The sequence below is a fragment of the Plasmopara halstedii genome (assembly GCF_900000015.1).
Source record: "Plasmopara halstedii genome assembly, contig: Scaffold_2904, whole genome shotgun sequence".
In the NCBI taxonomy this organism is placed as follows: Eukaryota; Oomycota; class Peronosporomycetes; order Peronosporales; family Peronosporaceae; genus Plasmopara; species Plasmopara halstedii.
The window spans coordinates 702,063-716,438 of record NW_020189809.1 but is presented as its reverse complement, the minus strand read 5'-3'; the positions used below and the strand labels follow the sequence as shown (position 1 = coordinate 716,438).

Genomic DNA, 14,376 nt, shown 5'->3' with positions numbered 1-14,376 from the left:
GGACACATGATCCTCCCTCGTTAGGCCACGTTGAGAGGCTGCTCGGCAAGCGCTAACATGTTAGCGGGAAAGCACATATGTGTGAACGTATAGATCGCGCGAACCATCGCCGCATGCGACGTTGTTTTAGCCAGATTGCCGGTCAGCATAATGCTGGCAGTACAAAAGCACAGACTTTTATACCGGTCTAACAAAAAGACGCTTCTTTTAGTTTAAGCATTGAGGCTTTATGGGCCGTCTCAGCTAGACTGCTCTTGCTGCTGTCAGCAATGCTGTAACCGCTAAGAATACAGCCAAAATTTTCCTCGACAATGTGTTGCGTCAACACGGTTTGCCAGTTGCCATAATATCGGATCGATGTCCGCCATTTAAAGTAATATTTTGGCAGACATAGTTTATTGTGCTTGGCATCATATTGGATATGTCGATCACTGACTATTCATAATTAATTTGTCCAATAGACGTTTCAATCGCGTTGTGAAGGAGATTCGCGGTTTCGGAGGGAGCTGTCTCTACTTATTGATTTTTCGTTGAAATCGCAATAAATGCCTTTCCGGATCATCCCATTTCATAAAAATCATTTGGAAAACTCCGTGTGCTTTTAAATCTACCATAGCACAGCTTAGTGAAGGGACTGCCAATCAAATTCGACTTTCTGATTCAGACCAGCAACAAGTCATAGCAAAATCATCACTTTCAGTTCAATGGGATTGAGCGTCATGGACAGGGTACACGACACTATGACTGAGAGCCAGGAAATAAAAAAGCAACACACCGATGCCAGAGGCAGAGGAAACATGTACGAATATTTTGGACTAAATTTGTGTATCGCATGAATAATATCTATTTACATATGCCTTTTGTGCAGTCTATAGACAAATTTGCTGCGGCGATACAACGGGTTGCTCACGGTCGTAGCAAAAACATAAACTATGCTATTCACATCCCGAAGAGTACGTAAAAAACACCCAGCGTTCGATATGGATCTACTGAAGCCATACCGAGATCCTGCTCGTATGATTCAATAAAATGTAAATAGATCTGTTGAAGATGAAGCAGCATTTCCACTGTTCTCGCCAGCAGCTAAGCTATCTCTGCTCCAAAGCAGCGACGCATTTCGGAATCGTTAAGGAATTTAAACCAGACAGTATGATGATGAGCCTTAGAGAGCAGATCCGTGATCTAGTTCATCTCAACTCGAACACACATTATGACTCTCGTGTCGATGCCACGCGTCATTACAATAGAGAGCGCCCACGGTAACCAGCCGCAAAAGCGTTCACCTCGGACTGCTCTGCTTTCACGTAGATCGTTTGCGGGGTTGACGGATACTCCAGGGCTGTTACCGATGCCTGGTGAAGTGAACGGGTTATCCTGTGTCTAATTAATTATGGAATTCTAAGGTTTCACGTCGGTAAGATCGCATTGGTGCTGTGACAGCTTACTATCCGATAGAGACGGGATCGCCGATTGCAGCGTGCTTCCACTAGTAAGACGGGGGGAGGCTTATTACGAGTATGCCCGTCGATCAGGATATGTTACAGCGGTGTTAGATTGAATAGCGCGACTGTTAAAGCAGAAATAGAACGACTTACCCGTCGTACTTTGTACTTTGCTCAGCCAAGCATGGGTTGACGCTCTTGGAGGATGTCTGCGTCGCTCAGCTGACTTATTGAGCTTTCATATGCATGAGATGGTGTGTATTTTTTCCAGTGAGCAAGTGAATTGATTGGCTTCGGTGCCCTCGCCAGCTTTCCTTTCAAGATACCCCATAAAGAATACAAGTTCTACCAACTGTTGCCGCTTAACGCAATCGCTTTCTAATCCTACAGGTCATCACCCTCCCCAGGGTGGCTCTCTAAAGGTGATGACCTGAGGGAATCAAAGCGCTCGTGGGTCGACCTTCTTGTTTTTATAAAGTGTGGGCTGATCACGCGCACGCATAGGTGTGTAAAAGACCCGATCTAACGCTGCGAGCAGCTGCAGAAGCTCTAAGCTGTGATTATCATGACAATATTTTGGCAAGAATCGGCGTGACTCTTATGCTTGGAGTAGAGCAAGTGAAAGCTCCTTGAGCCAAGAATTACTCGTCAACATTGAGATGAGCATCATTTCAAATCCACGGTAAAGTGTCGCAACCCCACTTTCCGCCAATAAAGAAGGGCACAAATACCAGCAAAAAAAGCCTGAGTACCTTCTCCTCAGCGAGCGGCAAGGCGGCGTAGCGACGGATGAGGGCGGAGGTGACTTGTCAGGATTCATAGAGTCGCTGCGGTCGTTTTAGAGAAGAAAAATTTGGATGCTGTAACGAAAGCTTCTTTCAGAACGTCAGTAGAAAAACGCGGCTTTCTGGGGACTGATTAAGCCGTTTCTTGTGGTGTACAGTAGGAAACTCTCGGTGATGGTATAGTCTCGGGTGCAGGCACGGTAGAATACAACGGGTGGAGTTTGACTTCATGCCCACCATTTCCTTGTGGGGAAACTGTCACTCTTGCGTAGTGTTTTATGAAGACATAAAAATGTAAACGCCAGTGTGATATACATCGTATTAGGAGAGGATGAAAAGAAATACTCACGCTTTTGGTACAATTTTCCTATATACAATAAATGTACATTTGTACATAGCTCATACTGCATTTTTGTGCTCATTAGCGCCATAGTATTGACTGTGATAAAGAAAATTTGTTGAAGGGGGGGTGCGTGCTAGCCGCACGGCCGAAAAAAAAGCAAAAGAGATAATAAATTAGTATACCTAGTATTAGTAGTATGAGTCTCAATATAATCAATGCTCAACATATATTGTCTTGAAATAGTTGAGCTAAACAGACCCATAGTAACAGTAATGATTTTTTTTCTCCTGGTCGGAGCATACAAACAAGTTCGTTTACGGAGCCTTTAGGGTCAACCGTATCTCTGTATGGCAAATGTTACAGCTGCGATGATGCAAACAATTATATCAATTACAAGTCGTTTGTCGTTCACCACAACCAACGTGAGGGACTCATATGCTAAATTTGACGATAGAAATAAAATTTTGACTCCGTCGTTTTCGAATGAGACGAGCAGGCGTAGCCCGCCAAGCGGGCCTCACTGTCAGGTAAATGCTTTCGTATCTTTCCAGTGTTGCTACATACTACGTTAGACCTGCCATTCAACATGCTTAAAATACGATTTTGCGCCAACGCAGGGAAGGAAGTAAACATTACTTGGAGATTTACTCTCCGTTAATGATGGGAAGTCGCACTTCGGAATTCCAACTGTTGATCAGGTCAACTTGTCTGTGTTAATTTGACTCGATGGATCCGACTTCAACGCTCACACTTTTATGTTCTGCCAGAAAATCCCGTGATGTACTTTAAGATAAAATGCTACGTTCGCACCAGCATCCATTTATTTTTGGAAGGCGCAAATTTGATAATGGATTTTCCAGCCAAGGTTACTGAGCAAAAGATCCAAATTCGACAAGAAATCAACTAAGCCCTGTGTTAAATACTTCTATGGCTATTCTGTTGTAAGAACGTATTTGTCAGTTCTTAGCTGTTTAAAAAGAGTCTCGGAAAGCGATTAAGACACATGAGAGGTTGAACAAACCATTAAAATTGTACGAGCCACTGAAGCACAATCTTTTGCACTCAAACACCTTCCGCGTCTTTCGACAAATCATTCAGTCTAAATCGTAACATGTGCCACGATGGGCGCATTGCTTTTCACTAACACCGTGTGGTCACCAGAACATCTCCTTTTGTAGCGGTTCTGGACGTGTTAAAAGCGACGTGGGGCACCAGAGTTCTGACAGCGATCAAACCCAGTCTCTCTTGGTACAATGCGCTACAAAAGTTTATAACATAGACTGTTTATTGTACATAAAGCGAGTATTGCTTTATGTAGCCTACGCTTTTTTAGACCTTGAGTCTAGTGATCATGTCCACCAGATGTGCTGTCTGCCCAAGAACACCTTCGACTGGCAAATTCAATATTTATCAAAATACAATGCGGCTGTTATCGATTCACGGGGCAGCTAGTTTTGGATGGAGACTCGCTGCTGTTGTTAAATAAATGCCATCAATTCCAGTTGTAGCACTATTATTCTGTGCTGAGAGATAACTCTTAGCTCACAAAAAAACCGCTGATATGGCAGCAGTTAGCGCAGTAGCTGAAACGATGATAAAATAATTTGTTTTGACAAAGACGTGCTACGAGAAGAACTATCAGTGATCCCAAACCACAACATAATAGACGACGACAAAATATTCTGTAGTGAGGCGACTACACGGGGTGCTTGCGCAGTTGATGCAAAAAGGTCTTGCAGGATACGATGCTGAACTGCTTCTGTGATGTAGATATACCTTGAGCACCGTACTCCAAAGCGAACGGGTATCTTGTGATCCCAGCATCGCAAAAGCTCTAGCAGCGTCTTCATTAGAAAATTAAGTTCGAGCTTGTTTCTACATTTGATTCAAGAACGGGACCGTTTACAACGGACAATGATAGAGGAATCCTTAAAAATTACAATCCTCCTCGTCCATGTAATAGGTAGCTAGGTCTAGCCTCCCTTGCGTCCCAGGGACCTTTCTTGTACGAAATCTGCATGCCCAACTGTTGTGCTACACCGTGAAATGTGCGTGGATGACGTCACAAGATTACGGTAATGCTTACAGTTACTATCATAATTTTGGATTTTGAGCACGGACATTATTGAAGGCGTTCATTGGCCTAGATCAATAAGTTTGCTTGTAGAAGCTTCTTAAATAATCTAGATCGACATTTCTGGATGTAGCACACTTCAGCAAACTAAGGACCTTAAGATGTTCACTTCGAGTTTCATTAACAGACCAAAAGCTTAATAGCCGCACCAAAAAAAAATTCCCATCACGCTTCACCCTCACAGCTATGACGTCCAAGCACACCGAAGTTCTCCTAAGCATTAAAAACTACTTTTTTGGGGAATTTAACATGCGCTTGACGGTCGTACGAAAGGGGTTGTTAAAGCCGTTAAGAGGGATGAGGAGATGGCGAAAATTTGGCTTTTCAACAACGCCAAGGCACTGGGGACCATCACCCAGAGTATTGAGCGACAGCACTAGTCCAAGGGTTTATCTGCAACAACGGCTATGCACGCTTGGAGCATACAACGAAAATCCTACAATCGTACCATGCTTCACAACCATGTTGAGATGACGCGCTGCCTGTCTGAAAGCAAGATAGAGAGTGTTTCCACTATGTCCAAGCATCTGGATGCATTTAACAGATTTGTTGTCGGATTCAGTAACGTGGAGAGCCTGCTGATGATTGGCGACAGCTAGTAGTACTCCTGCGCAACCAACCGACAGATTATAAGCGGATTGTGTTAATTGTGGAAAATGCGGAGGACACCTCGCTAATTGAGGTCAAGGAGAAGTTGTTAAAGGAGCATGAGCGGTTGCTTTAGGAGATGACGGAGAAAGTGTCTCCTGATAACGGAAGCGGTGGGTAGTTTCGAAGCAATTGTGGATCTGGAGAAAAAGATTACGGTCCAAGGAAGAGTAAAGATGGCATCAAGGGAAAGTCCTACAAGTGTATCGAATTGGATATGTAAAACGAAACTGTCCAGGCGGAAGCGATGGCTTTGATAAATACGCGGTATTTGCTGCTACCAAGAATCGGATTGATGAATCTGGTAGATAGTGGTGTGACATCACATATGACACCATACCGTGAAGCCCTCTTTGATATTGATGATATTATATATATTGGGCATCAATGTGACCTTTGCATACGGAGATAGATTTCGTGTTCTTCGCAAAGGAATTGTTATGCTGACGGTATAATGCAAGATGATATGTACATTTCAGGAATCGATAGACGCCGTCTATCGGCTGAAAACCTTGCAGAGCGTGGTCTAGGTGTAGAGTCTCTTAAATTTTCATGTGTTATCTGGGGCAAAAGCAAAGCTTTAACGAAGGTCGGCGAAGCTCTTATTCCTGGTTGCAAGTATAAAGAAGCGCGCTTTCTGGAGCACGCCGGTGCTGACAATCAGTGGGTGCTGTGGCACGTGCGCATGGAGCACTCAAGCAAGAGTGGTATGGTCAAAACTCACCATGTCACGCATTGTATGCCAACTTTTACGCCGTGACATTAAGACTATATCCAGTGAATGTATGAGGGGTATGCAAAACGTGTTGCCGTTTCATTCACAATTCATATGCAAGACATCGCTTGTTTTGATAGGGTGTGATGGGACCCATGTAAACGGTATAGAGGAGAAGCAAGATATGTGCTAACGTTTGTGAATGATTTTTCGCGTTTCGTGGTTGCTTACAATAAGTTGCTGCGAAGCTCGCCGAATATAATAAAGTTTCAAAAAGCAATGGAGAGAGCAAAGTAAATGCATTCGCTCTGACAATGGAACGAAATTCGTGAATAAGAAGGTCACAGCTATGTGCTCCCGGGATGGTATCATGCATTAGCAGACTGTACCTTACAGCCCCAACAAAACGGTGAAGCGGAACGGGTACAGGCAAAATGCTTGCTTCATTACAAGGGCGTGTCAATGATTTGGTGGGTAGAAGCTGTAAAAACTGCAGTCTATTTGTTGAATTGTTCTGTAAACACCGAACGAAGGGATAGGACGCCGTAAGAAGCAATTTGAGCAGAAATCACGAATGGAACACCTGCGAGTATTTGAATCCCAAATATATGCCCACGTTGCCAGCGCTAAAAAATATAAGGCTCGACCCTAAAGCCATAAGTGTATGCTTCTTGGATATGCTGAAAACACAGGGGTATCGTGTTAATGATTTGTATTAATCAAAAATCAAGATAATGCGATTTGTTCAGCTTTATGAGCGCGACGTTTACGGAACATACGACACACCGTATTTGGAAAACGAATCAGTTACCCATGTTTCAAGGAAATGAATTACGATGCGAGCCATTTGTCTGCTGAGCAGCGACCGGTGATAGACGAACCTATGAATAGTGTCGAGAAGCCTATTCAAGAAATTAAGATGGATGAGGTCGAATCAGGGAGCAAAATTATTCTGAAGCAATCTCTATCACTCAGATATTGGATATCCAACTGGCAAGAGCTGAGAGAATATCACATTTTGCGAAAAGCTGAGGGGAATCGTTTGATGTTTCTTTCGGACGCAGAGCGGTCAAGGCGTTTCCGGGAGCCAACCTTATTACTGGAAGACGGCTTTTAGCTGGATGATGAAAGAAAAATAGGATGAAAGCAAAAATTCACCGTATCCGAAGCACTCAAGGATCGATGAAGATGGAAAACTTGCGTATGCGACAACAACTGGCGGGGCTTCCGTCATTCCAAACACATACGCTGAAACAGCTGAAAGTGATTAAGCAGTGGCATGGCGAGCAGCAATGAAGACTGAATAGTTATCATATGAACAGAACGGCACTTGATCTATTGAATCGTGCGGAGCTGCTATATGGTGTGTTACAGCAAATCTCCCGATTCGATACCCACACTTTGTGTCCGGAAGCCGAACGGCAAGTGGCGTATCGTTCACGCTTACAATAAGTTAAACGTTTCCACCATTCCAGCCTAGACGCCGATTCCTAGAAAGGATGTTCTCCAGATCAATATGATTGGAAGTTCAAAGTATAGTAAACTCGACTTGGTCGATGGGCACTACCAATTCCTCATAAGAGCGAGTGATATTCCGCTGACAGCGGCTAGTACTCCGAGCGGCATGCTGTCGGAGGCGCTGGTGATACCCCAAAGGCTGTGCACCAGCTACATTTTAATAGTCTTGTGACGCAATTGTTTAGACCCCATCGGGCGTATGCACAAACATACTTCGACGACATCTTAGTCCACAGTCGTGCAAGGTACGGGAAGACAGATTGTGAAAGTCACATTGTCCGATTGGGAGCGGTGCCCGAGTGCATGCGCAAGAAGAACTTTTATGCTAATTCCGATCAGTGCATCATCGGGACGGAAAAAATCTTTTTTTAGGGTGCTTTATTGGGAAGCGCGGCCTTCGAGCAGATCCCGCTAAGGTAAAGACCATAGTGGACTGGCCGGTTCCAAAAAACCTAAAGGCCTTGCGCAAGTGGCTTGGCCTCGCCAGCTACATATAGCGCAAATTATGCGAAATGGCATGACCATTGTTGAATAATGTTAAGAAGGATACGGAATGGTGCTGGTACACCAAACATTAGAAGGCTTTTGACAGGGTCAGCGCCAGCCTCCCTCATGCACCAATACTGGCGTTGCCAGACTCCGATCGTCCATTTAGTGTCGTCTGTGACGTTCGGACTTTGCCATCGGCAGTGCACTGCTGCAAGCGAAGGTCAAGGGGCGGGATCGGGTGATCGAGTTCGAATCTCGCCAGCATATGGCTGCAGATAAGAGTACCCAGTCCACGACAAGGAATTACTTGCGATAAAGTATGTACTTGCTAAGTCCAGGGTGCACCTACTGGGCTCTAAGGCGTTTGTGATCTACACAGATCATGCGCCACTACGCACTGCAATTCAGTTGCCTCACCACTCGCAGAGGATGGCCAAGTTGCTCTCCTTCTTCGCAAATTATAACTTCGAGATGAAGTATAAGCAAGGAAAGCAGAATGTTCTGGCTGGTGCATTGTCATGCAAACCGGAATATGAGCTTGCTTATGTCACGACGGTGATGTCGCCAGTGACGGATTTGATCCGTACCGCATACGCGGGCGATAGTATGTCTGTAGCTGTGCTACAGGCTTTTGTGCGCAAGGAAAATCGAACAAGAAACTGTCGGCGCGTTTGCGCAAACGGAAACTCCGATATACTTCAAATGACCGGTTGCTGTACTATAGCACTGACTCGACGGATACGTCACGAATTGTAGCTCCTCACGGTGAGGATTTGAAATTCGGTTTCCATTATGAGGCTCACGACACTCCACTCAGTGATCATCTCGGTCGTGAGGCGACGTACAGCGCTGTGAGTAACCACTATTGGCGGACCAAACTGGACAAATGGACGAGCACTTGTATGCGCACGTGTGAGACGTGTCAAAGGGTGAGACCCTCTACGGATGCGGCGTCGCCGCTGGTCAGCCTACCGGTTCTATGCCGTTGTTGGTAGACCAAGAGTATGACTTTTGTGGTTGGCCTACCGAAGGATTTGGCGGACAACTCGGGTGATGTGGTCTTTACGATCGTTTCAATAAGATGGTTCATCTTTCGGCATTGCCGGACACCATCGACGGTGTGGGTATAGCGACAATGGTTGTCAATCGAGTCTTTCGAAAACATAAATCTGGAGTCATTGTCTCTGATCGAGACCATATTTTGGTCCACAATCTTCAAGGTGCTGGGCACCAGTTTGACTATGTCAATAGCGGACCATCCGCAGACCGATGATCAAACTGAGCGCATGAATCGCGTCGTTGAATACGTTCTTCGCAGCGTGTGCGCTGAGACGCCGAAGCGCTAGAGCACCATGCTGCCACTCGTAGAAGTTGCTCTGAACAATGCTGTGCATTCATCTACCGCCTACATGCCGTTCTATGTGAACGGTCTTGTGAATCTTCGCGTCCCGCTGACGCCGACATCCCATGGCTTAGGGCATGGTGTGGGGGAATAGCCAAACTGCTAGCTGATGTCAGCCCCCTCGCTCTATGTGAAAAAATCGATGACTTTCTATCTACCAGACTGAGTGTCCTACGAAACGTTCGCGATGCGATGGCTAAAAGCCAAGACATGCAGAAAGAATACGTGGATGGAAGCAGAAGAAACGCTGAAAACTTTGAGGTCAAACACCTGGTTTAATCAAATGCTAAAAACCTTGCTGCACATGCTATCTCTGCTATCTTTAAGACAAAACTCCGTCCACATTTTATTAAGGTAGGGAGTGACACATCGAGGCCAAGCGAGGTCTATCATATACGCTGAACCTTCCGAGAAGGATGCGAACCCACCCGATGTTTTCTGTGGATTTGTTTGAGCCGTACGGGGATCCAGCACAAGTGAACGCGGAAGCTTTGGCACTGGAGCGGCGCCCAAAGGCACTTGGTCACCCAAAAGCTGAACCAGCAACTCGTTCAGAGAACGGAGTGCAACGATCTCCGTTTTCAACGGTGCCAAGCGCTCCACCGTCGCGCGAAGTGACGCATTCCTCTGCTCGATAGCTGGGAGCCAATCCGATAGCACGCGACAATCTCCAACGTGATGTCGTCGGTGTACAAGGTACTTTAAGCTCCCGAGGTCTTCCGCACGAAGGTATGCGACCTCGGTAAGATGCTCAGCGAAGTGTCGTTGACGACGGACTTTGTCCTCGATAGCTGGACGGCGATCGACCAAGTCGTCATCGTCCGCTGCCGACTCTTCTCGATGAGAACGGTGTTGTCAACTATCACGGGGAGCGCCTTGTGGGTCGACGTCGTCGACAGGGTCAGACGTAATGTCTTGTGAAGTGGCGGGGGAACCCAAACTCCGAGAACTTGTGGGAGTTTGGAGCGCCACTTTGTCAAGACTGCCCAGACGTCGTGGCGCTTATGATCAGGAGGATCATGACGCTCCGCGTCGTCGTACGCCCAGCGCTTTTTGGCAGTAATATGGGAACCCGGGGAGGCATGAGCTGAGCACAAGCTATAGCCTGTGGTGGAAGATTCAACAGTGTGAGAAACCACAGACTCGAGAGAGCGTGATGAATGATATCATGTGTCGTAGGGCGACAATTAGAAGGAAGTGGGCGTTGCGCCTTGAGTTTGGCAAACAAAACTCGAAGATGGCGTTCTACGCGCTCATCCTCTTCCTTGTGACTCTGCTGTAAGTTAAACAGCGAGAAAACGTTAGGTGCCGCTGCACCAATCGCTCAAAGAGCTTTTTATCATCTGCAGCGGATTCGCCAGGACAGTCATTGTCAGAATCCTCGACGAGATAATTTTTCGCCCGTTCGTGGTGTGCGACGCCCGGTTGCCGAGAGCGTGGGGTGTTTTCCCCTGAAGCCGCGGACGTACTGTTCGGCTTTTGCAGGAGAGGAAAAAGGGCTCAATCCGCGGGCGCCCGCAGATTTTCGAGGCTGGGTGTTTTTCGTGTCATAGACACAGGCTTGTCGAGCAGTCAATGCGTAAAGATGGTCCTAGGGACGTTAGACACGCGAGCCTCGTACGAGGCGACAGCTAAATGTGAATTGTTGGTATTCGCAGTTTTGATGGGGAGAGTATAACGGGGTCACACGTACCCTTGAATGATAAGGTGGGTCAGATCAAGTTGTGTGATCGTACGAAGATGTGAATTACACAAGTCAGAGTAATTACACAATGGTGTGGCTACACCGTAACAAGATATCACTCTGTGGTGGGACTGCCAGTTGTCCATTTTAATTAGGTTTCTTTTTCATTTGAAAAACGTATAGATATGGTATAGGTGGTTTTGCCGCAATTAAAACAAAGGAAATACAGTTTACATTTTTAGCGGAAGTGTTTATTTGCCTTGGGTTACGGTTGTGTTTAACTCTTGGAGTTAGCAGATTGCGATCTGCTACACTCGTACTGGTTCTTGTAAAGAACGTAAGGTCGGTGACCTTAGCTTAGCTTCCTCTAAGCAAAGAGCTACGTCAGGCCAGCTGCAAAGCATTTAAAATGATCTAGATGGATAGGCTAAGATGTAGCACAAGGTAGCAATCTAAGGACCTAAAAAAAGTCTACCAACAATCCAACCACCAACTAATCATGATGTTTTGTCATGGTAGTTGTGGACCAAAGTGTAATGTGAATGTACCCCTTGGAGTAGTTGCCCCGAAAACGGTACAGCATTATTCAGCTGTAAATTAATCGTGTTCCTCACTACGTACCAATGGTATAGTGTTCTTGATTACCTGACGCATCAGCATGTATTTGGAAAAGATAAATACGTACGTTGCTCGTTAAAGTAACACAGTGATTAAATATCTCAAGTCAGTATCATGATTGGATGGGAAAGATCGTAAATAACGTTTCATTTTTAGCTCCTGTTTTTAGCCAAATAATACAGTGCCTTATTAAAGCATGTGCAAGAACTAGTTCTTGAGGTACGCTTTTTACTGGGGATTAAATCAAGGTGTCGTGCGTTAGTCAGCGCAGGCTCGTCCAATCAAGCATCGCTGGGTGAGGTGGCAGCAACGCCATTGTAAAAGAAGCTAAGAATATGACAAGGTATCGCGAAGTTACTAAAGATTTTTAGTGAGGAAAAAGTTGTACTACAAATATTAAACTGCTAGAAAAGCGGAAATGATCCAACTAAAGCGAGGTCTTGGCTGACTAAAATTCTGTGACAGGATGCGCCATCACCGTGTGGTGCTTTTGTTGTACGAAAAGCAAATTGGTGTAGAGCCAGCAAAATAGAATCGGAGTCTGTAGCAAGACACCGAGTGTACCGTGTCACAACTTCGTCTCATCCTGCTAAAATAGTCTTGGAATTTTTTTTCACGCTAGCTTGATTTAGATATCAAGTAGCCATGATCAAGTAAGAGGATAGAGAGACGTTCATGATCATGGAAATTACTCAAGCAGCCATCAAGCATGTGAATGGAGAACGAAGCGATTATCATGCACGTTGATTCGAGACAAAACATCAAGTGCTATACACGAACTTACTTCAAGTTAAGTCATATCAGCTGACATGCTGGCCGAATTGTTGGTCAAAACAAGTGTATTTTGGTCGCAGAAATGGCTACGCGAGCTTGTATAATTGTACAATCATGAATTGTATCTCTGTCTTTGGTACAAGATCGAGTTGTGGTCAAGACAACAACGCCGAAAACGATATGAGTGGGCAAGCGGTAACGATTCCTTTTCAATGCCTGTACTCATTTACAGCGGATCTAGGTTACGTGAATGTTGATATGACTTACCGAATTCTAATGCTATCCCTCCTTGACACACTGTAGCAGGTTGCAGGTTTTGCATATTATAATCGTACACATCAGCTCCTATGAATCGCAGAAATCACCTTCTAGGTCAAATCCATTTATGTTTCGTTGCTAGCGGAAAGAATAAAAATGTAATTTAAAATTCTTCGCTACTGACTTTGCCAGGTCAAGCAAGATTTAAGACTTTGCTTTCTGCGTATGACTTGAAAGAAAAGATCGCCTGACAAACGAAAAGTAAAAAAAAATTGCTTGGGACCTAACTACCGGTATATATGTGTCCCGCTAAGATTCAGACAAAAAAAGGATTACCCTGGAAACTCTAGGCTAGCTCAACCGGCTACTGTAAATGTCCATTTAAACTAGTCACTGCGTTTGAAGATTTGACGTACAGATGTATTTGGCAGTGAAAGATAACGCTCCTATCTTTACGTTACCTCATGAAGTAATTTTTTTTTTAGCGTGTTGAAGCCGAATCCACACAAACGACGTGTTCGGTTGTATCGACTGAACAACAGACCTCTGAGCAACAATTCCTTCGAGCTGTCATATGTGCAAGTCATTTAAACCGGCGATTGCGCCTACAAACGAAGATAAATTGGCTCTAATGCAATATTCAGCTTAACAAATGCTACATCTCAAATACCTTTACATTAAAAAAATTTACTTCGCATCTTAGACTATTTTCAGGCATCAAGACACAATCCAGGTAAAACGGTTGAATTCTGCTGCAAATCTCTTCCTTAATTATATACCGTGCACCTTGGATTTATGCAAATGTTTGATCTAAGAGCGCCTGGGAACAGTAAAGGACGGGATGGAGATTTCATGCTCAGGTTCGCAGAAGTCCGCGTATTCGCGAACTATTGATTTATCGGTTTCATCGTCATCATCAGTGATTTCGCCACCGTGAATTTGTTCGTAAAGATTAGTCGGCTTAATATATTCAGACCTCCATTTTGCAAAAAGCACTTCTAAGAGTGAAGTGTCGTACTTTAACAACTGTGCCGGGTCGTCTCGATTCATTGCTTTCATGGCCAGACGTGCGAGATCCCACACATTCCCTGACCTTATATAGGGTTGCGTAGGGTTCATCAAACTAATGAAATAGCTCAAAGTTCCAATTTTTAAATCGAAAAAAATATCGATGGCATCCATGTTAAATTTCAAATTACCAAAAATTATTCCCGCAGTCAGCGTTTTATTCAGCCAATATTTAATATGTTTGTACTGCATCATGGTCACAAATTCTTTCGTGGCGGGCTCAAGCTTCGCAATTGCAAACGCCACTGTCACTACTTCTTGTCCGAAATCATTTTCAAACAAATCATTCGCAGTAAACCTGCAATAAAAATCCTTTTCGGTAAAGTATTTATCAGCGATCTTCATTTTACTGCTCGTCAATGATTTAACTGGGTCGTCGCTAAATTGGAGTTGAGCCCACACTTCCTTCTTTGTCAATCTATTCCACTTGCGAAATAAAGCTGATTCTAAACCACTCACACTCTCGTCATTTACTCTAGAAAACCTTGCTTTACTCAT

General features: G+C 44.7%; 2 protein-coding genes across 2 annotated transcripts; one reads left to right on the top strand and one right to left on the bottom strand.

Annotated features, from left to right (window-relative positions):
* Nucleotides 1-6,893: 6,893 nt before the first annotated feature.
* Nucleotides 6,894-7,363, top strand: PHALS_05570 (uncharacterized protein; the record flags this gene model as incomplete). Its single annotated transcript, XM_024719137.1, has 2 exons — nt 6,894-7,135; nt 7,207-7,363. The coding sequence occupies 2 exons, from the start codon at nt 6,894-6,896 to the stop codon at nt 7,361-7,363; spliced, it is 399 nt and encodes a 132-aa protein (XP_024584465.1).
* A 6,257-nt stretch (nt 7,364-13,620) lies between these two features.
* Nucleotides 13,621-14,376, bottom strand: PHALS_05569 (uncharacterized protein; the record flags this gene model as incomplete). The annotated part of the gene is made up of 1 exon (XM_024719136.1): nt 13,621-14,376. One exon carries the CDS (start codon nt 14,374-14,376, stop codon nt 13,621-13,623), a length of 756 nt encoding a protein of 251 aa, XP_024584464.1.